Below are 24,862 nucleotides of genomic sequence, written 5' to 3' on the forward strand. Positions count from 1 at the left end.
CGCAGACGGCCGCTGCTGACAGCCGCAGACGTGCTGGAGACGGCGAGCATGCTGCACGACGTACCAGAGCATGCTGCTGGGCCGGGCGCACTGCGGGCAGCCTGGAGCGTGCTGCACGGCGCCTGGGCAGCTAACACGGCAGCCTGGGCGTGCTGCACGGCGGCCTGGGCGGTAACACTGTAGGCGTGCGGCACTGCACCAGCAGACGTAGCACGACCGTGCGGGCGCACAGGCGTACGGGCATGCTGCACGGCGGCGCAGACCATGCTGCACGGGCATGCAGACATGCTGCACGGAGCGTACGGGCGTGCGGCCTGGCGGCCTGGGCGTGTACCCGGCGTACCGGGCGTAACGGCGGCCTGGAGCGTGGCGCACAGCGTGCGGCGTTGCACGGCGGGCGTGCTGCACAGACGTACAGGCGTAGCACTGGCGCTGGGCGGTGCTGCGCGTGGGCGTGCTGCACGGCAGCCTGGGCAGCCTTGCACGGCGTGCGGCGTGCTGCACGGCTTGTACAGGCGGTAGCTGCACTGCGTACGGACGTGCTGCACGGCGGCCGCAGGGCGTGGCACAGCGTGGGCGGCAACACGCGGCGTACCAGACGTAACACGGCAGCCTGGGCGTAGCTGCTGGCATACGCGACGTACCCGGCACTGCGGCGGCCTGGAGCGTAGCACACAGCATACCGACATGCTGCTGGAGCATGCAGACATGCGGCACGGCGTATAGGCATGCTGCACAGACATGCTGGGCGCCTTGCACAACGCCTGGGCGGCGCTGCAAGCGCCTGGGCGCGGCGCGGCGCTGGGCATGCGGCTGGCGCTGAGCATTGCTGCGCTGCGTACGGGCATGCTGGCTTGTGCTGGAGCATGCTGCACCGGCTGGAGCGTACGGCTGGCATGCAGGCGTGCGTAAGACGTTCAGGCGTGCTGCACAGGCAGCCTGGGCCTTGCGGCGCAACGTGCAGGCGTGCTGCTGGCAGCCTGGGCATGCTGCACAGGCAGCCTGGGCATGCTGCACAGGCAGCCCCTGGGCGCGGCGCGGGCGTAACGCACGGCATGCAGACTGTGCTGCACCAGACGTACCAAGGCGTGCTGCACGGCATGCAGACGTAACGCACAGGCAGCCTGGGCGTGTACTGACATACTGGAGCATGCTGCACAGCAGGCATGCCACATGACAGCCTGGAGCGTGCTGCACTGCGTGCAGACATGCTGCACAGGCATGCAGACTGTGCTGCACCCAGGCAGCTGGTATGCTTGCACAGGCAGCCTGCAGGCATGCTGCACCCAGGCAGCCTGGGCGTGCTGCACTGGGCAGCCCTGTACTGTCAGGGATTATGAAAATGAACAGCGCAATAAATTAGTGTACAAGCTCCATTAACTGATAAATGTTCTTCGATAACACCTGTAATTATGCCCTAACACATATGGACTCACAGACGTTCAAAGAAAATGAAATTAAACCACTGAAACAACAAGTGAAATTCAATTTTATGACCCACTTAAGTGGAAGTACCAGTTAGCTTACCTACCACTCTCTCTTTGTAGCCAGCCTTATCCGGCCCTAGTTTATATCATTTATATTATTGTCAATGATCTTATAGCCAGATGCAACTATAGCTATGTACAGTAATTAAGAGTGAACAAGGTCTCACGCCATAACAGCTACACACTCCTAAATATTTTATTTTAATTCTTAATGTTTCCTCGATCATGGCTGCCAATATGATCATGGTGGCTACTATGATCATGGTGGCCACTATGATCATGGTGGCCACTATGATCATGGTGGCCACTATGATCATGGTGGCCGCCATGATCATGGTGGCCGCCATGATCATGGTGGCCACTATGATCATGGTGGCCACTATGATCATGGTGGCCACTATGATCATAGTGGCCACCATGATCATGGCGGTTATGGCAGCCACTTTGGTTATGGCAGCCACTATGGTTATGGCAGCCACTATGGTTATGGCAGCCACTATGATGCTGGACAAACCTTGTTAAATTGGAAAGTAAATATCTTATGGCAAATAATAAGACATTTACATGAAATTAAAGATTATGAGAATACTGAATGTGCACAGAAGTGTGAGATACCTGGCCAAGGGACAGGAAGATAGTGAGAACGTTCCTCCCAGGTTATATAACACTTTTTATGCTTCTGTTTCAAACACAGTAAAGTAGAAGCTGTTTGGATGGTTTCTTTCTCCCTTCCTATTACTTTACATTTAGTAAGTAAGTAAGTAAGTTTATTCAGGTATACACAAATACAGTTACATAGAATTATCATACATAGCAGCATATGTGTAGAGAACCTGGGATAACCCAAAAAAGTCAGACAGAGTGACTTATTTCCATTGGGGTCCTTTTACCTTATTATTATAGTATAAAGGTTATAATATTTTCTTATTATTCTACAATGAAGATAACATCTTATTATCATACTAAAAAGACTATCTACTACACGAGGGTCATTAAGACTATCTACAATACGAGGGTCATTACAAGGAATAAGGTAAAATTTACACGTATGTTAGCTAAAAAATAGAAAATCATTCCCCTCCCTTTCTGTAGCTACATTCATCAGACACCTTTTGGCACTCTTCTTGAACTGGTTCATGCTATGACTGGCTTTGACATGTGCGGGCAGTCTGTTCCATTCCTTTATTACTGTACAATAAAAGGTGTTTGAAGCCTGGCCACTGACTGTGGGTACTACAAAGTTGTGCTCTCTCCCCCTAGTACTATGATTGCTTTGGTTCCCAACCTTGACAAAATTGACAGCAAGATATTCTGGACACTGTTTGTGAGCAATTTTATAAACATGATTTAGCTTCAGTTGTTTTACTCTGTCTTCAACATTCAGCATATCCAAATGCTGTAATTCATCCTGGCCTACATGTTCTCTTGGTCCCAGCCCCAGGATGAATCTTACGATTTTGTTCTGGGTGATTTGCAGTCTATCTTTCAGTTTTTTTGTCAAGGCAGAGTACCAAGAAGAGCAAGCGTAATCCATATGGCATTGTATAAGGGCTATTATTAAATAATTCATTATAAACTGGGACTTAAGACTGATAATAGTGTCATTACTCACTAATCCAGGAGGTGGAACTACAGTGTACTCAGGCTTGGGCGGCATATTACTCGGTAATGTAAGATCATCAACATCATCTTGCTCATCATACACCAAGAGAGCAAACTGATGAGCTCTTAAATTTTCACAATCAAGTCCTCCCATGAAGCTCATCCAGAATGCTCCAGATTTCTTGTGATCAGCCTGAAGCACAAAATCCCATTTCTCACCTGAAATTCCACATAATAGTCTTTGTGTTTAATTGCCTTGTGATATTAAGGTATTACTGACTTAAATGGTACAGTAAAAAATTCAGTTCCACCATTGAAATGATATGAGCTGAAGAGTTGTAATTTCAGGGCATAACTCCCCAGTTTCGCCCATATCGCTAACTTTAATAAGAAATTATTTAATGTGACACGGATACACTTTACGGTATCCTCTTTTAAATAAGGATGGTGAAGATTGAGACACTTATGCAGCATATGGGAATCTTTATTCAGGAAACGTTTCGCCACACAGTGGCTTCATCAGTCCAATACAAAGAGGAAGGCGTAAGGAGAGGAGGAGAATGAGGTAATCAGTCCCTCAACCTGGAGTCGATGTGTTCAGTCCATCAATCTTGTAGAATGTACATTCTACAAGATTGATGGACTGAACACATCGACTCCAAGGTTTAATTGGAAGTTTTTTTTTATTTCGTTTTATAAAAATAAAACGTGAGAGGGTTGTTCTGTGTTCATTAACAGGTTCAGATTTTCTTTTATATTTTTCTGATTCTCAGTTTAATCCAGATAAATAAACTGTATGTTAATAATTAAACGCAAAATACAAAGATGCATTTTGTTATCAATATATTATTGATAAAGGATCTAGGTAAATGTATGTTCAGTTTCTTTGTAAAATTTAAATCAATATTGTTCCAGCCTCTGGAAGAAATGTTAGCTGTTTAATTTAAGAGATTATTATTATATCCAAACTACTTTAAAAATCTTGCTTAAATGGGCAATAATTATATTTACTCGTCAACCAGTCATTCTCGATGTATTGTTTACATAATGTATTCGAAGATACAACACACTTCGTTAAAATAATATCACGTAAATACATGTACTTATGAACTAAACGTGTAGCCTCTGCTAGCGCCATTATCTCAGTTAATGACCACTGTCTCTTTGAGGATACAATGACAGAACCTCGTTGACCACTGTCTCTTTGAGGATACAATGACAGAACCTCGTTGACCACTGTCTCTTTGAGGATACAATGACAGAAACTCGTTGACCAGTGTCTCTGTGAGGTTACAATGACAGAACCTCGTTGACCATATTAGACCTATACCATGACATCTTAGATATAGCTCTATCTTGGTCTAGTTGAATTCAAACTATATAGGACATTCACTCCAAGTCTCTCTTTGAGGATTGGTCAGTCGATTACTGACGTTTGTTTGATCAACAATCTTGAATACCGGAAGAGTGATTTCAATGTTTGTTGGTAATTCTACTATTGCCAATGTTTCATTTGTTAATGACCACTGTCTCTTTGAGGATACAATGACAGAAACTCGTTGACCAGTGTCTCTGTGAGGTTACAATGACAGAACCTCGTTGACCAGTGTCTCTGTGAGGTTACAATGACAGAACCTCGTTGACCAGTATCTCTGTGAGGTTACAATGGCAGAATCTCGTTGACCATTGTCTCTGTGAGGTTACAATGACAGAACCTCATTGACCAGTGTCTATGTGAGGTAACAATTACAGAATCTCGTTGACCAGTGTCTGTGGTGTTGCAATGACAGAACCTCATTGACCAGTGCCTGTATAAGGTTACAGTGACAGAACCTCGGTATAGTCTATTGTACAGATGTGTCAAGCAGTTTCTGTCACACTGCGCCTCTTAAAGCATGTATATCAGGCAACGCTAGTTTACCTAGTAATTTATTGTCAGGAACAATTAATGTACATTCTCATACATGACTATCAATGTTATCAGTGCATCTCGGTCCTGTGGTCTAGCAGACTTTCCACAAAATAAATACTTGGGAATATACTCGGAAGCATAGCTTAAAGATCTTATGAATTAGATAGTTGACTTTGTTTTCTTAGGATTTTCCTCTGACTTATTCATCAAATATTTGCTTTTGGTCTCCATTCTAGTCTCAGAAAAAACGAAATAGCTAGCTTTGCTAATATTTTTCTCACAATGCCACTACTATCACCAAAACTTATGAGATATATAGCGATCACAGCATTTACTGTGTTTTGCAGTTCTGTAAGATTTAATTTTAGTAATAGCCTTTGATGTACCTTTGCCTTTGAAAAGCTTCGAGAGTTAATCTACTTTCTGAGCCATTTATATCTTTGAGGTTTCTAACAGAGAAAACAAATCTCTCAGGGTCATTAAATGGCCTAGACTTAAGTCTGTATTGTGTGATGACAACACAGCAACAGAAAAGAGTCATCTATGGTAAACCTCCTGCTATATTAGCTATGTAGATGTATTTGAGTACACAACAGCTTCCGACATATATTTTACTCTGTGGAAGAATAGTTAAAATGTTAATTCCAAGGTAATGAACAATGGATATCAAATAAAAACTGATTGGCTTGATTTTTAATAAAAAATTTATACGATTGCTTAAGAGAATTTTTTTTTTGTTTTTTAGTTTTACTGAAATTTGTTGCAATTTTTAATTCTGTTCAAAATGTTTGCTCATTTGCACAGAACTACTAAACACCTCAAATGATGTATTTGAAGTTCCTGCGGTAAAGATCGAAAACCAAAACGTTATCATTGTGGTAGTATACAAGCCTCCAGATGCAACTTCCCGGCAATTCCAGGAGCAGCTTGAGAAAATTGACCACTGTCTGGAAAATCTCCCAACTCCTGCCCCAAACATCTTACTACTAGGAGATTTCAACCTGAGACACCTAAAATGAAGGAGTATAGCAAACAATGTTTTAGCAGAGATCACCCCAGGAGGAAGCTCAGATGAAAATTCACACACACACGAACTATTAAATCTCTGCAACAAATTCACCTTAAACCAGCAAATGGTAGCGCCTACAAGACTAGCAAATACGCTGGACCTTATCTTCACTAACAATGATGATCTGATATGTAATATAACTGTATCAAAGACAATTCACTCAGATCACAACATAATAGAGGTACAGACATGTATGCACAGGGCTCCAGATCAGCAAAATGTGAGCAGTCATGAAGGTCTCTTCACGAAATTCAATTTCAATAACAAAAACATATAATGGGATCAAGTAAACCATGTCCTAAAAGAAACAAGCTGAAAAGATATCCTAAACAACACGGACCCGAACATCTGCCTTGAAAAAATTAATTCTGTGATTCTTGAGATCTGCTCAAGATACATTCCATTAAGAAAAAGAAAGAGAAGATTTAAACTAGAGAGAGAGAGACGTTTCCTATACAGACAAAGGCGAAGAGTCACAGAGCTGCTGAGTGGCGTCAATATATCTGAAATACGAAGGGAAGTACTAAGCTGAAGGAATCTTATAGGAGACAAGAATCACAGGAAGAACTAAAAGCCATAAAGGAAATTTAAAAAAACAAAAAACAAAATACTTCTTCTCTTATGCCAAATCTAAGGGAAAAACAACATCCAGTATTGGGCCCCTGCTTAGGCGAGATGGAACATACACAGACGACAGTCAAGCAATGAGTGAGATATGACTCAGTGTTCAGCAATCCACTGCCCACTCTAAGGGTCGACAATCTAAATGAATTCTTAATTAACGAAACCCAGAATCTGTACCCTGCCCCAGGCCCAGACTCGTGGAACTCCGTGTTCATCAAGAACTGCAAGAAATCCTTATCGCGTGCCTTCAGAATTTTATTAAGAGGAAGCATGGACACAGGGGTCATCCCGCACACACTAAAAACAACAGACATAGCCACACTCCACAAAGGTGGCAGTAAAGCAATTGCAAAGAACTACAGACCGATAGCACTGACATCCCATATCATAAAAAATCTTTGAGAGGCTTCTAAGAAGCAAGATAGCCAACCACCTAGATACCCATCAGTTACACAACCCAGGGCAACACGGGTTTAGAGAAGGTCGCTCCTGCCTGTCCCAGCTACTGGACCACTATGACAAGGTCCTGGATGCTGTAAAGAATAAACAAAATACAGATGCAGTATACATAGACTTTGCAAAAGCCTTTGACAAGTGTGACCATGGTGCAATAGCACACAAAATGCGGTATAAAGGAATAACGAGAAAAGCTGGTAGATGGATCTACAACTTCCTGATAAATAGAACACAGAGAGTAATAGTAAACAGAGTAAAGTCCCAGCCAGCCATGGTAAAAAGATCTGTTAAATAAGGCACAGCACTCGCTACCTTTCTATTCCTCATCCTCATTTCTGGCATAGAGATATCTTCCTTTGCGGATGACATCCGGATCACCATGACAGTGACCTCCATCGAAGACAATGCGAGACTCTAAGTGGACATCAACCAAATCTTTGAATGGGCCGCTCAGAACAATATGAAGTTCTACGAGGAGAAATTTCAGCTTCTCAGATATGGAAAACTTGAAGAAATTAAAAATGTGTCAGTGTATACCACAAATTCTAACCATACAGTAGAGCGGAAAAGAAATGTGAAGGACCTGGGAGCGATATTGTTAGAGGATCTAACCTTCAGAGACCACAACAATGTATCTACCTCATCTGCTAGGAAAATTATAGGATGAATAATGAGAACCTTCAAAACTAGGGACGCCAAGCCCATGATTCTCTTCAAATCGCCTGTGCTCTCTAGGCTGGAATACTGCTGTACACTAACGGCCCCCTTCAAGGCTAGCTACACTGCAGACCTGGAGAGTGTACAAAGAACTTTCACGACACACATAAGTGCGATAAGGCATCTAAACTACTGGGAACGGTTGAAGGTCCTTGATCTGTATTCCCTGGAACGCAGGTGAGAGAGATACATGGTAATATAGACTTGGAAGGTCCTGGTGGGATTGGTACCAAACCTGCACATGAAAATCACTCCATATGAAAGCAAAAGACTCGGCAGGAGATGCAACATTCCCCCGATGAAAAGCAGGGGCGCCACGTGTACACTGAGAGACAACACAATAAGTGTCCGGGGCCCAAGACTGTTCAATTGCCTCCCAGCATACATAAGAGGTATAACCAATAGACCTCTGGGTGTCATAAGAAGGCACTGGACAGGCACCTAAAGGCAGTACCTGACCGACCGGGCTGTGGTTCGTACGTCAGTTTGCGTGCGGCCAGCAGCAACAGCCTGGTTGATCAGACCCTGATCCACCATGAGGCCTGGTCTCAGACCGGGCCGCGGGGGCATTGACCCCCGAAACCCTCTCCAGGTAAACCCCAGGTAACTCTAGGTACTCATTTATATTTTTTGTGCTATTTAGGTCTTTAATGTTTTTACAGGATAATTTGTTGCTATTGTATTAAGACAGTCTTTATAACTCCTGTGGAAAAGTTCCATAATTGATAATTTGTTAAAAATAATGCAGTTGAGAAATGTTAATGTGAAGTTTAAAAGGTGATAAGTCACAGGGAATCAACAAATTCTCTTTAATTTTCTTACTTAATGTAGTAAGTTTATTAAGTAAAGTGTAATTATTGTAATATTGATAAGGAAAATGTATTACACACCCAGAAATATCACTAAATTTGAATAAATATACGTATGTGTACAAGGAAGGAGATCGAGAAACCAAGATGGAGGTGCTGGTATAACACGAGCTGGAGAGTTCACAAATGTTTCTCGGAATTACAGTGACCCATAGAAATATCGACGATTTTTGTACAAAATAAGTGTAAATACAACTGGAAGGATCCAGATATATAAAGAAACAGGAGAATAAGGAAGGTATGGAAGGAAAATAGTACCCGGTAGGTGGATGACGCCATGTTGCCTCTCTACTGCTTCAGCTCTCCAGTAACTACTGTTCACCTCCCAGTGTGTATTAAACCCCACACAACAGGTAAGGCTGCTAGATGTTGGTCAGTTTTCTAGGTAATCTTACTGTGGGTGGCGTCAGGATTAATAATTATAAACTTGTAGACAAAACAAAATACTTAAATAAGTAAGTTCAATTAAATTCCTCGTAAATGTACAGTCCACTTAATAGTCAGTCTTACTGGTGTAAATTTTCATAAATGTACGTAAACCATATGTTCCTAATCCAGGGTCCTGGAGCTAGTCGGGGAGCTTGAGACAGTGGACATCGAAGGAGGTACATTGTTTACCAATCCAGTAATCCTAAAGTCCCACAAGCACTCCAGGATACATCAACTTCAGTAAGTTACAATATGTTTTATGTATCTGGTGTTCTCCTCGAATGTTGCTGGAAGTTAATTCCAGATTGTGTTCTCCTGAAAATCCTTCCATTGCATTTATAATTAATTGTGAAAACATTGCATTCATCATAACATATATGTAGTCATTGGCTTAATAAGCCAATGTATATTCCATTACTGATGTAGTAAGTAACCTTCCAGTTGTTTAATATAGATAAGTTAGGGCTAATATTTAACTCAAAGTCTAAACACAGGTAACCCAATATTTAATTTTTTGTAATAAAATTTGGCAAAAATAATTATTGGCAAAAAAATTTTTTGTTATTGGGGAAGAATTAGTAACAAAATTATTTTTATGAGAGGTTTAAAGCTTTCGGTAAAATATATTGTAGAAAGAATAGCCAGTCAAATCAGTTCCTATAAAACCAATACCAGAACAATGTTTCTTGAATGTAAAACTTGTGAATTATTCTTTTGCGCCATAATTGGCAACGTTGGTGATCAAGATTAACGAGCATTACTACTCGGAAGTATATTTAAGTGCTAGTGATGATTAATTACTTGTGTTTCGTTATGTTGGGTTGGCTCATGTTGTCTGTAGGATCAATGGTGTATTATTGTCGTGAACACTGTGTGGCTTACCATGGGGCTGGACAAGGTGGCACTGGATCGAGCCTCGGCCAGCCACAGTTTTGTTAATGACTCAGAATCACTTGTTTCGTGATTTCATTAATTTTTTTTTTTTATTCGCCGGTATTCTCCCGGCCCGGGTCTTTTCCAAGTAGTGGTGACCCGGCCTTGGCTCCCTATCTGGGGAGTGTCTCGAGACTTAAGTCTCCCATGGGAGGAGGTACAAGTACCCCCTCATCTTTGGGACCAACTGTCTCCAGGCCTAGCCACATTCCCCGCCCTCACGGGGCTCGTAGGGAGAAGCTAGGCCTCTGGTCTGCCATCTGCCCCGCCCCAAAGGGGCTCGTGGGGATGGCAGTCTTGTGAGCTGCGGGTGGTAACAAGCTCAGGCCTTCAAACCCTTTTCATTAATGTTTCAACATGTGTCAAAGAATATATGTGCCAAATTTGGTGTTTTTTTTAAAATATGAATGATCTTCCGACTTATTGGTTGGACTTTGTTATTTCGCTTTATTGCTGTACTTTATTTCCACGAAAAAAAACAAAAGAATATAGTATGGAAATTAAATTACTTCCTATAGTAAACTTGGAACATGTAAAGCTATTAATGTGATTCTGCTAGTACCTCCAGTCCTTGGTAAATACTAGCAGCGGTGTACAAGAAGCTTGCCCATAAGTCTCACCTCTTCTGGGATTCGGTCTCAGATCCCTTCAGAAGAACTCAGTTTTAAGCAGCTGAGCAAATGTATAAAATACAATCTTGGTAAAGTTCCACATAAATTTAACCCACAACACAGAAATAGTTACCACTAACCTGTATAAATAACGAAGGATTTTACAGTAATAGGTATTATTGGCCATCCATCTGATGCGATGAGAGTTAGTAAGTGTTGATCAACAGCCACTGTGATTGGACAGCTGAGTATAGCATTACTGATCACTCGCATACGGTACCGGCTGCCTGTTGACACAAGTAATAAACCTGTAATGAGTATATACAGTACCTGGTATAAGTAATAAAACTAAGATGAATATATCTACCTGGAGGGTATTCCGGGGATCAACGCCCCCGCGGCTCGGTCCAGGACAAGACCTCCCGGTGGATCAGGGCCTAATCAACCAGGCTGTTATTGCTGTCCACACGTAGGCCAATGTACGAACCACAGCCCGGCTGATCCGGCGCCGACTTTAAGTATCTGTCCAGCTCTCTCTTGAAGGTAGCCAGGGGCCTATTGGTAATTCCCCTTGTGCTTGGTGGGAGGCTGTTGAACAGTCTTGGGCCCCGGACACTTATGGCGTTTTCTCTTAGTGTACCAATGGTGCCCCTACTTTTCATTGGGGGTATTTAGAAGCGCCTGCCCAGTCTTTTACTTTCGTAGGGAGTGATTTCTGTGTGCACATTCGGGACCATTCCTTCTAGGATATTCCAAGCGTAGATTATGATATCTCTCTCTCGCCTGCGTTCCATCGAGTACAAGTCAAGTGCTTCCAAGCGTTTCCAGTAGTTGAGGTGTTTGATGGAACTTATATGTGCAGTAAAGGTTCTTTGCACATTATCTAGATCTGCAATTTCATATGCTTTGAACGGAGATGTTAATGTACAACAGTATTCCAGCCTAGAGAGAACAAGTGATTTGAAAAGGATCATCATTGCCTTGGCATCTCTTGTTTTGAACGTTCTCATTATCCATCCTATCATTTTCTTTGCAGTTGTGATCGTGGCACTGTTGTGATCCTTGAAAGTGAGATCCTCAGACATTACCACTCCCAGGTCCCTCACATTATTTTTCCGCACTATTGTATAATCAGAGTTTGTAGTATACTCAGTTCTAGTTATTATCTCCTCCAGTTTTCCATAACGGAGTAGTTGGAATTTGTCCTCATTGAACATCATATTGTTTTCCGTTGCCCATTGGAAAACTTGGAGGTTAACCGTGTCCTCAACAGATGACAGTCTCATGCAGATTCTAGTATCGTCTGCAAAGGATGACATGATGCTGTGGATTACATCTCTATCTATGTCTGATATGAGGATGAGGAATACTGCTCCTAATGTCCGGTAATACAAGTTATAATACTGATGAGCTTACACTGTACAGTTCCTGCTACACATTGATACAAACAATAAAACAATAAGCATATACGGTAATGAAACAACAACGAATATACATTGTGCCTTCTGCCTGGTAATACAAGTGATGAAACTGATAGGCATATACAGTTTCTGCTGCCTGTTGGTACAAGCAATGAAACCATCAGGAGTATGTTTAAGAAATCATAAGTCAGATCTTTCTAGCATACAACCATTTTGCCAAACAAGCTTAAGTAATATTTTTTGTGGAAATTACTTTCCGAAAATCAGAGCGAACGATATAAGTATATTTCACTGATGTGTAATATAACTAAATTCAATTGACGGGGCGGGGAGGGTGGTGGTGGGTGGCGATAAGACCGGTGCCTCTCATGTTCAGAGAGAAGCTGGGGCTGGCGTCACCTCAGGCTACCATACTCTGAGAAAACTTCCCCTCACTTCTTCAGTTGCTACTCTTGCTACATTTTATAACTCCTGATTCCTGTTCTCACAGGGCTGGGCATGGTGACGCAGGATCGAATCCTGACTAGCCGCAGTTTTGTTAATGATTCAAAATCACTTGTTCTGTGGTTTCAGCTTCTCTCAGAACCTGAGAGGCACCGGTCCTTTTGCCACCCACCACCACCATTCCCGCCCCACCCGAGATCTGGTATTATTATTATTATAATCAAGGGGGAAGCGCTAAACCCGGAGGATGATACAGCGCCTGGGGGGGGGGATGTGGAAGGCATTCAGGCCTAATTCGGGGAACTGGAGCACAGATCCAATTCCCTAAATCAAGAGCCCCTCACCAACATCAAGGAACCTTCCTTGAGGGGCCGAGATCTGGTAGACGAGGGGAAATACTCGGAAGTATATCATATATTTCTAAAGACTGCCTTCCAATATTTTCAGTATAGATTAATATGCCTGTATTATTTGTGAAACTTCCTTTAACACCACTACCAGAATAACACTGGAATCCACTGGGCTAGTTATAATCTAGTTGGGATTTGGATCCCATTGAAAACTAATCACTCTATCTGCCTCCCTCAGGCTATCCCAGGATACCCACACATGTACCACTATGTACAATAAACATTGTAACCGTATCCATGTGCATCCCTACCTGAATAAACCCACTTGCCCATTTACTATTAATATTTATGTATCATCATATCTCTCATGTAGCCATCATTGATTGCAACCACTTAACCTAGTGTACCTGTAAACGTACGATAAAGTAACTGCTAAATGGGATATATAATATGCCACCATTCACAACGGATGTAATATGATGTTTGGTGCTCACACACTAGTTGAACGTCATCAGAGTATCACAGGACCCATGACATTATGAGCAATCCTGTCTAAGGTTGTGCTCAACAGACTCCACTAAATAGCTATCGAATTTGTACAACCCATAATTTGCCTTATATATAGTGTTCGTATCATGTTTCAGGAGGGTGGTTTCAATTACGTTTCTTTCCATGATGGAACTGTTGGGTACAATGATTTGGGCAGAAAGCCACCCCGGTGGGTGATTACAAGAACTGACATGGTTAAATATATCATTCAACTCCTGGCTCGTCTTTATTTAGTACTGGTGTTGGACTAATCTGGTTTCCAGAGGTTTACCTGTTTGACCAATATATGAGAGAGGGCACAGAGTGCATGGAACTTTGTAAACACCACCAACCTTATTAGACAATGTGTTTTTAATCAACCTCTGTGCCACTGTTCTTGAGAGCAAGGTTTATATTAGTTTTTTTCAGTGCCTTGCACAGGCAAACCAAATTTTTATTGTATAGTAAAATCAGTACATTTTTCATGGCAAGTACTGCCTTAGGGGCAGTTGAAGAAAATTGGCTATGATTTTCTATTTTTCATCCGATTTCTTTTTTGGTCTACTTTAAGAATCGTATATCAATTATAATGTGACGAAGTTTCCATATGATCGGCCAAAAAGCAAATAAGGAAAAAGAAATTACAACAAGGTGGCTCATAGTTTATAAGTTTTTGACATTTAGGAAAATATTGGTCTTTACCCCCATACAAAAATAAAAATATTTGGGATACTTCAAAAAAAAAATTATATGAGCTTGTAAAACAATCATTCTTTTATGCTTGTTGTGAAAATTATTTCAGTCCTTCATTATTAATGGTGTATCTTTAAGAAATAGGTGAATATATATATATATATATATATATATATATATATATATATATATATATATATATATATATATATATGCCAATATCATTCTGAACCTAACGAAAAAAATATATTTCGTTGTGTTTGTTTAGTATTAAATTATTGTAAACGTATCTAAAATATATTTAGTTGGATTAGGCTAAAATAAATTATGTCTGTTATAATAGGGTTAAGAGTAACTCTGGTCAGATCATTGACAGTGATAAGGATATGTGTGAAATTCTCAATACCTACTTCCTCTCAGTTTTCACCCAGGAAAATATTAGCGATATTCCTGAAATAATAGATTATGTAGCACAGGACGATAATAAACTTTGCACGATTGTGGTAAATAATGACATGATCCTCAGACAAATAGAGAAACTAAAACCTAACAAATCCCCAGTCCCTGATGAACTGTTTGCAAGGGTGTTAAAGGAATATAAAGAGGAACTTAGCATACCTTTGGCTAATCTTTTTAACATATCACTACAAACTGGCATAGTGCCTGATAAGTGGAAAATGGCAAGTGTAATACCTATTTACAAGGCAGGTGACAGGTCCTTAGCTTCGAACTATAGACCAATAAGCCTTACTTCCATAGTGCGAAAATTTATGGAATCAATAATTGCCAAAGCAATTCGTAGCCATCTTGATAGGAACAGATTGATTAATGAATCTCAACACTGTTTTACGAAGGGGCGTTCCTGTCTTACGAATTTACTAACTTTTTTCACTAAGGTGTTTGAGGAGGTAGATCATGGTAATGAATATGATATTGTGTATATGGACTTCAGTAAGGCTTTCGATAGACTTCCACACCAGAGGCTATTGAGGAAACTTAAGGCACACGGAATAGGAGGAGAAATTTTTCCTGGGTAGAGGCATGGCTGACAAATAGGCAGCAGAGAGTTTGCATAAATGGGGAGAAATCAGAATGGGGGCACGTCACAAGCGGTGTTCCTCAGGGGTCAGTGTTGGGCCCGTTGTTGTTCACAATTTAGATAAACGACATAGATTAGGAAATAAATAGCGACATAAGCAAATTTGCTGATGACACCAAAATAGGCCGTCCAATTCATTCTAATGAGGACACCAGAGCACTCCAGGATGATTTGAATAGACTGACGCAATGGTCGGAGAAGTGGCATATGCAGTTTAATATTGACAAATGCAAAGTTCTAAATGTTGGACAGGTAAATAGCCATGCCACATATAAACTAAATAATGTAGATCTTAATACTACTGCTTGCGAAAAGGATTTAGGAGTTCTGGTTACCAGTAATCTAAAACCAAGACAACAGTGCATTAGTGTTCGCAATAAAGCTAACAGAATTCTTGGCTTCATATCAAGAAGTATAAATTATAGAAGTCCTCAAGTTGTTCTTCAACTCTATATATCCTTGGTTAGGCCTCATTTAGACTATGCTGCTCAGTTCTGGTCACCGTATTACGGAATGGATAAAAATGCTCTGGAAAACGTACAGAGGAGGATGACAAAGATGATCCCAAGTATCAGAAATCTTCCCTATGAGGATAGACTGAGGGCCCTGAATCTGCACTCTCTAGAAAGGCGTAGAATTTGGGGGAATAGGATCGAGGCGTATAAATGGAAAACAGGAATAAATAAAGGGGATCTAAATAGCATGCTTAAAATTTCCAGCCAAAACAGGACTCACAACAATGGTTTCAAGTTGGAAAAATTCAGATTCTGGAAAGATATAGGAAAGCACTGGTTTGGTAATAGAGTTGTGGATGAGTGGAACAAACTCCCGAGTACAGTTATTCAGGCTGAAACGTTGTGTAGTTTTAAAAATAGGTTAGATAAATACATGAGTTGGTGTGGGTGGGTGTGAGTTGGACCTGACTAGCTTGTGCTGCTGGGTCTTGCGCCGTGCTCCTTCCTTGAGTGGAGGTGACTAAACTGGGTGGGTCATTGGGCAAAGCCGGGGGGGTGGGTCACTGGGTTAATCCGGGGGTAGACATGGACCTGCTCCGTATGGGTCAGTAGGTCTGTTGCAGTGTTCCTTCTTTCTTATGTTCTTATCTTCTTATGTAATAAGGTTAGGTAAGTTTTCTAAGATTCTTTTGGGCAAAATTATAATTTTTTCATCAACATTAATGAAAAAATATATCTTTAAACGAACAAGAGAAAATTTTAGAAAAGACTTAATTTTAAATGAGTTCTTGCTAACTGACCAGTTTTTATATTACCATTAATGAGAAAAATATATCTTTTAACGTATAATTGAAAATTATAGAAAGGACTTAATTTTAAATGAGTTCTTGCTAAATGACCAGTTTTACCTATTAGGCACGACTTACACACATATATATATATATATATATATATATATATATATATATATATATATATATATATATATATATATATATATATATATATATATATATATAAGTAGTGATGAAGGCGGCTCAGTGACTCCTGCGGCAGAGTGGCTTCCTTTTCCTGAGCGGTCTCTGTGGCTGAGTGGCTCCCTTTCACACCTATATGCCAATGACCTTTTTCACACCTATATGCTAATGACCTTAACCCCGCCCTCGACCCCCACCCATGACCCCACCCACGACCCCCAACCATGACCCCACCCACGACCCCCACCCACGCCCCCCACCCACGACCCCCCACCCGCGCCCCCGCGCCCCCAAGCCTGCCCCTCGCGCCCGGCCGTCACGCCCGACCGCGCCTTCTGCTGCGCCTTCTGCAGCGTCGTCCGGATCGCCCCCACACCCCGAATTTTTTTTCCAATTTTTTTCAAATTTTTTTTTAATTTTCTTGTGCTCTCCTCGGATCAAATTTTTGGGGTTCCCCCTCTCCCCCACTTTCACCCACACCCCAAATTTTTTCGATTTTTTTTTTCTCGAAATCAAAGTCTCCATCTCCTCGGATCAAGTTTTTCTCGATATCAATAATACAAAGATTTCCCCCACCATCCACTTCTACCCTCTATGTCCAAGTATTTCTCCTCCATCTCCTCGGATCAAGTTTTTTGGATTCCCCCCTCTGGGTATAAGCATTCAAAATGGACTCCCACTTTCACCCCAATTTTTTTTCTCTCGATAATACAAAGACTCTACTTCCTCGGATCAAATTTTTGAGGTTCCCCCTCCCACTTTCACCCCGTCCCCAATTTTTTTTTCTCGATAATAAAAAGACTCCATCTCCTTGGATCAAGTTTTTGGATTGCCCCTCCCACTTTCACCCCCATCCCAAATTTTTTCGAAATTTTTTTTCTCGATAATACAAAGTCTCCATCTCCTTGGATCAAGTTTTTTGGGATTCCCCCCTCTGGGGGTAAGCATTCAAATGAACTCCTATGGGGCATGGTGCTCTCTCTTACTACAGGTCTAAACAAGTGTGACGTCACCCCACCTGTGTTTGCTCGGCGGTCAGTGACGTCACGTGATGACCTCACACATACAAGCTGAATCTTGTCGACTTCCCCCTATGTCAATGACGTCACGTGATGGCCGCACACACAGGCTGAATCTTGTCGACTTACCCCTACACATTTCATATACAACATAGGGAAAACATTTTCACTCTTAACACAGGATAATCCAAATAATTTCACATTTTTTCGTTAATACCCACAACAATCCACAATTTCTTCACAAAATACAACACAAGTCTAGACATTTTTCTCGTTTTAACTATTTCATCAGAAAAAGTCACCACATCACTTACAACCACTTTTCGATAAATTCACTAGTCACAATTTTACATATTACGAAGTTAATACGCACACACACCTCACTTTACTTTGAACACCTTCAAAACACTCTCATAAATCATTTGAATACTCACAAAAATACCTTTGAACATTTCCAAACAACACTGAAACACTTCCAAGACAACATTTTGAATACTCCCAAATAAGATTTGACAGCTTTAATTTATCTACACTTAAATATTTCATTAAATTACAACTCATCCCCCATACTACTCCCTCATTCTCCAGACTTTTACAACAGTATCACAAAAACTAACTCAAACACTTTACTTTGAACAACACCAAAAACACCATCAATTACCTTTGAATACTCCAAAAACATCATTCGAACACAGCCAAATCACCGCTGAATACTCCCAGTACACCTTCATAAATACTCTTGCAAATCTTTTGAACACCTTCAAAAACACCTTTGAATAGTCTCAAACACCATTTGTGTACTACTAATACACCACTGAATTCAGTCAAAACACCACCAAAATCACCATAAACTAAGATCAACATAACAGACTAACACCCATTTTTCACACAAATCCCCTCAAATCACTATAACCAAGACGATTATCAATTTCTACGAGTACACTCTCCTCCAACTAAGATATAACATGAACGCAAAAAACATGAACACAAACAAACACACACGAACACTTACAACAGAATCAAGTCTTTTTTTCGATATCTCTAGTTCGACAACAACACCCACAACACCCACATCCCACATCACCCACAACCCACATCACCCACACCCCACAATTTTTCTCGTTTTAACTAATTTCATCAGAAAAACAGTCACAACAACCCACAACTTATAAACACTTTTCAGCAACTCTAGTTCGACAACAACACCCACCACCCTCATCACTTCCCATTTTATTCACAATTTATTTGATACAAATTTTTCCCCTTCTTTTAATTGAATCTTAAATGTAATGCACATTCCTCCCTACATTACTAAAATTCTAATAAATTCCTCTCCATACCCATCTCCTTGTATCCACATAAATTGATATTATACTCACAACAACTAATCTCACTACCCAAATACTGAGACATGTTTCTACACCCTCCATTCTTTTCCAATATATCATAACTTTTCAATTCTTTAAATTCTTTTAAATTATTCACACATTACCTTTATTTTCAGTAAAATCCCCCCATATTTCATTAAATTTCTAATACAACCCTCCCCATACCCCTCTCCATCTCACTCACATTTCTTCACATCCACTCACCCGTTTCCAATCACACCTCTTCAGAACAAACACAAAAATCACATTTCACATCCACAAATGCATCTCATCACCCATCTCAAATCCACTAAAATCACTGTAACCAAGATATTCACAAAATTCTATAACCACCTAACACACACAGACAACTCACTTTACTTTGAACGCTACCAAAAACACCATCAATTACCATTGAATACCATTGAATATCATTCGAACACCCCCAAAACACCACTGAATACTACCCAAACTAAGATCAACACTACCAGCTAATATCCATTTTATAGAAATTCCCACATTTCCTCCCTACACTAAATTTCTAATACAATCTATCTCCTCAACTCCACATAGTTAAAATTATATTCATAACCCCCACAATTTTTCTCAGTTCATCTATTTCATCAGAAAAAAAAGTCACCCGCATTTTTTGACTCGGTAATATTCACATGTCACAAATTTTTAGAAAACACTCATTTTTTATAAATATATCACGAACACATCCAACTAAGATATGATATAAATCACATTTTTAGCCACATTCCCTCAATTTCGGTAATATGGACAAAATTGATTGGGATAACATTTAGAACATTTCCAAATTACGTTGGAGCACATTCAAAAATATATTGGAACACTTCCAAAATACATTAGAGTACTCCAGAATTACTTTGAACGACCCCATTTTTGGATATTTCCAAATTAGTTTTGAAACTTTATCTTAAAATCGAACATTATTTTCTTGTTGGTAAACACACTCAATGGTAGAAATATTTACTCGATTTCCGAATAGAAACACATTCCTCGCTCTGAGAGACTCCTTGAGCTTATATGCCTTACCCCAAAGTATTGCGTCATGATTTTTGTACAATCCCCTCCAGCGAGGCCATGAAATGGTGTTCACACCCAAGGTAGATTTAAGATAATCATCTCTTTCCAGACCAACTGTGTCCTCTTGTGCTAAAATTTGGTGAGGTCACAGGGCTGACAGACACCATGAAATTAACTTAAATGAGATATAACATTTGTATTCTACCTCAATACTTTTTTTCATGGTAAGGTTTGATTGATTTAAAACTTCGTCATGTCTTAAAAATTTTTATTAAACATTTCTCTTTTTAATGAATGAATCATCATATATTATTAATCTTGGTGTAACAACACGCTCTAAACATCATAAATCCTCCTTTCTAAGTCTTGTACTTCCAAGCCCCGTCACATCGGTACCTGTAAATTTTAATATATTGTTTTTTATTTCATTAGCATATAATGGGGAGAAATTTGCACCATCACCTGTAAAAGATATAAACCAACTAAAAGTTACATATTTTTTCACTATCCCAAACATATGCTTCTAGTTAACTTAAATATCTTCCCATTCTTGACTTAAAAGCATAATCGTACTGTGTCTTTCACAAATAACAATGAAATCGCCATGTTTCCCCATATTAGATGCTTTCCATGTGGTTTCCGGACAATGTCTGGGGGTGACTTACACACAACTCTCCCATACACATAGAGAGTTGCTAAATAGTATTAATTGAAAAATTTCATTAAACTTACCTAAACTAGGATCAGCCATTTCAAAATCCATTTTCATAATTTTTTGGGCTTTGGTATAATAAAAGTTTGAGATAAATGACTACTCCATTCACATTCTCGTAACAATAAATTTTCCAATATTTCTTCTTCGTTGAGTCATTTCTCGTACCTCAGCTACAAACACTTCTTTTGAGAGAACATGTTCCGCATCAACTCTTTTTTGAATGGGTTCGACTCTTAATTGTATATAACATTTCTATAAACACCACACTAGTATGTTTTGTCGCAACCACCTCCATATTTCTTCTTCTGCTCAAGTGATTCCTTACCATTTCACTCCAAATATTTATACCAAAAATTTCAATCGTTGTCATCATCGAATATCATTTTTTTTAATAATACAAATACACATTACAGGGGATTTCTTCAAAGCATATATATTATCCATTGTATATTTCAAATAATATGTTTAGTCATTGTTAACTTTCCTTATTTTTCAGTAAAAAGAAATATTCAGACATTTTTTTGGCAACACTTACTACTTGCTTGTGACGTCACTATCCAACAACACGTTAAAACAGGTTAGAGCATCTTCCTCTTATTATTTTAAATGAACTAAAAGTATGACGTCACGATACTCATTGAACAAATTATCTTACCTTTAATTGTCTTCATGCATTTCCAAGTATGCACCATCGGTATAGTAATAACATATCATAATACCATTGAAGTAAGTTATGATCCCCATCCTGTATGACACTAAACTCGTGGTGGTTCATTCACCTATCGTCATGGTGATGCCACGTAGTGTTTTTCATAGAACAAATTTCTCTACACATATAGTTATAAAAACTACTAACTCGACAACCCTCGTGGTGAAAAGAGTATAAGAAGACACATCCGTATTGAGTTACAAGAGTATTTAGATGGAGACGTGGAAGTTACATGTGAAAAATTTGTTATTGAAGCAAGTGTCTACACATCATTGAACTGATAAAGAAATGATTAATTTGATAGAAGACCTTGATCACAACCCTCCAAAACGAAGGAAGGTGACTGATCTATATCTCACCGATAAAGAAATGCTTATAGCAATGGAAGATTTTGAACGTGAGTTTTTAATGAGATATTATTGAGTAAATTCACCTCCAATGTAATTTTTAGAAATTCTAATGAGAAATATTTTTTTTTCATTTGTTGAGTAACAAACTTAATTTTTGGGATATAATACTATATTTTATAAAAATTGCAGGTAAAGAAGCAACAAAAGATGAAGAAAAATATCTTTCGGTAATGAAAGGTAATATTACAAAAGATTTTAGTGGCAGTGATAAAATTCTTTTAGTACAACAAGCAAATTGTTGTGCTGTTAAATTGAAAAAGGGAGGTCTTGCTGATGCTTTAAGTCAGGTTTTACCACTTAGCAATCCATATTTATTTAGATCACCTGGATGTCATAAAGCAAATCTAGCTAGTGAAGTCACTCGTGATAAATTTGGGAGCATAAAATTTGTAAATAATGGAAAAAATAACCCCATGATTGCCAATATGTTCGCACAGTATGCGATGGGACCTCCACATAAGTATTATATGAACTGTAAAGTTGATAAGGCCTACTATAATACATGCAAATATTTAGATACAAAGAAAGGTCGTGAGATTATATTCAAAGAGTGCATGAATGATCTTGTTAAGTGGTTATTAACAGATCCCAATGGGGTTATAATGGAAAAAGTTGTGTTTCCAGAAGGAATTAGATGTGCTTCAGCCGGACGTGATTGGCATGCATATCTTAAAATCATTCATGATTTTGCAAAGGAATTAAAAAAAACGTTGTAGAAATACTGTTATCATTATTGTAAAATATGACAAATAAAATATCTCTATAATACTTTTTTTTTTTATTCACCAGCACTCTAAAACCTTATTAGGCAACTGAATAGAGATCATACGTCTGGCAGGAATGGTGATGAGTATAAACATCTCTGTTCTTTCTTGTTCATACATTAGTACCTCTTCCACCAGGGTGACACTAACCATCTCAAGAAAATGGAGACAGACAATAGGATGGAAAAATATTTTAAAATTGAAGAAGGAAAATTGTACGATGAAAAATATTGTCGTGACAACGTCTGCATTATTTTTCATGCGAATTGTGTTGCTATAAAAGGATATGGTGCAAGTTATTATTTGGGTAAGAAATATCCTTATGCTGATGTGTATCGGAGTAGAGAACCATTATTTAATCTGAGAAGATGCAGAGTTGAAGATCATGATACTTCTGGAACTGTTATCCAGTTTGAACCTTCACTGGATCAAAGAAAATTGAATCTTCCTTATTTAGCAGCCATAATAAGCCAATTTGGTATTGCTGGACCATTGGAGGAAAATACCATTTCTCAAAATTTAATTGAAAAATCAAGAGATTCCCATTTGATGTATGGTTTAAAGAAAGATATTATCGCAGACAGAATAAGATATTTCAAGAAATCCATTGAGAGAGTCATAAAAAGTGTGAAAGACAATAAAAATATACGAGAGGTTATCTTTCTGAAAGGTATTGGGAGGTATGAAACTTCAAATGATTATATCTGGAATACACATTATAAACCTATACTCGAAGATATGATAATGAAATTTAAGGAAGAAGGTATTCGATCAACAATGGTTGTCAAAGAAGAAATGAAAAACATTAACCAAGGTCAAGAATTAGAAGATGATTCGAAGTTATTGTCTTCTAGAATTGAAGGAAGTGCTTGGTATCCCTCATGAGGTAAGCAAAATTATTTACCTTGTATCAGTGGTTTAATTCATTTAAATTATTATGAGGAAGTAATTATAACTTGAAGAGAGAGAGAGATATATTTGAATTAATATATATAACTCATATTTATCTCTTCATGAAATGTGTCACTTACCATTCCGGCCTTCTCTCTCTAGCTGAAAACCAAGAATCATGTCTACCATAATACTTACATCATTTAAGTTAACAAGACGCTTTTAATTCATTAAAGTTAATAAGGGGACACAGTACGATTATGCTTTTAAGTCAAGAATGGGAAGATATTTAAGTTAACGAGAAGCATATGTTTGGGATAGTGAAAAAATATGTAACTTTTAGTTGGTTTATATCTTTTACAGGTGATGGTGCAAATTTCTCCCCATTATATGCTAATGAAATAAAAAAAATATATTAAAATTTACAGGTACCGATGTGACGGGGCTTGGAAGAACAAGACTTAGAGGGGAGGATTTATGATGTTTAGAGCGTGTTGTTACACCAAGATTAATAATATATGATGTTTCATTCATTAAAAAGAGAAATGTTTAATAAAAATTTTTAAGACATGATGAAGTTTTAAATCAATCAAACCTTACCATGAAAAAAAGTATTGAGGTAGAATACAAATGTTATATCTCATTTAAGTTAATTTCATGGTGTCTGTCAGCCCTGTGACCTCACAAAATTTTAGAACAAGAGGACACAGTTGGTCTGGAAAGAGATGATTATCTTAAATCTACCTTGGGTGTGAACACAATTTCATGGCCTTGCTGGAGGGGATTCTACAAAAATCATGATGCAATACTTTGGGGTAAGGCATATAAGCTCAAGGAGTCTCTCAGAGCGAGGAATGTGTTTCTATTCGGAAATCGAGTAAATATTTCTACCATTGAGTGTGTTTACCAACAAGAAAATAATGTTCGATTTTACGATAAAGTTTTCAAAACTAATTTGGAAATATCCAAAAATGGAGTCGTTCAAAGTAATTCTGGAGTACTCTAATGTATTTTGGAAGTGTTCCAATATATTTTTGAATATACTCCAACGTAATTTGGAAATGTTCTAAATGTTATCCCAATCAATTTTGTCCATATTACCGAAATTGAGGGAATGTGGCTAAAAATGTGATTTATATCATATCTTAGTTGGATGTGTTCGTGATATATTTATAAAAAAAATGAGTGTTTTCTAAAAATTTGTGACATGTGAATATTACTGAGTCAAAAATGCGGGTGTCTTTTTTTTTCTGATGAAATA

General features: G+C 39.1%; 1 protein-coding gene across 1 annotated transcript in view; it reads right to left on the reverse strand.

Moving 5' to 3' along the window:
- Positions 1–2,057: 2,057 nt before the first annotated feature.
- Positions 2,058–24,862, reverse strand: part of LOC128703042 (uncharacterized) — an 80,528-nt gene continuing 57,723 nt past the window's right edge. The window contains exons 6-8 of the mRNA XM_070080692.1: positions 10,850–10,996; positions 3,100–3,308; positions 2,058–2,075 (exon numbers count right to left, since the gene is read on the reverse strand). Coding sequence (XP_069936793.1) covers positions 2,058–2,075; positions 3,100–3,308; positions 10,850–10,996 — 374 coding nt within the window. The remainder of the gene's footprint in view (positions 2,076–3,099; positions 3,309–10,849; positions 10,997–24,862) is intronic.

Source organism: Cherax quadricarinatus, unplaced genomic scaffold (assembly GCF_038502225.1).
Source record: "Cherax quadricarinatus isolate ZL_2023a unplaced genomic scaffold, ASM3850222v1 Contig792, whole genome shotgun sequence".
Taxonomy (NCBI): Eukaryota; Metazoa; Arthropoda; class Malacostraca; order Decapoda; family Parastacidae; genus Cherax; species Cherax quadricarinatus.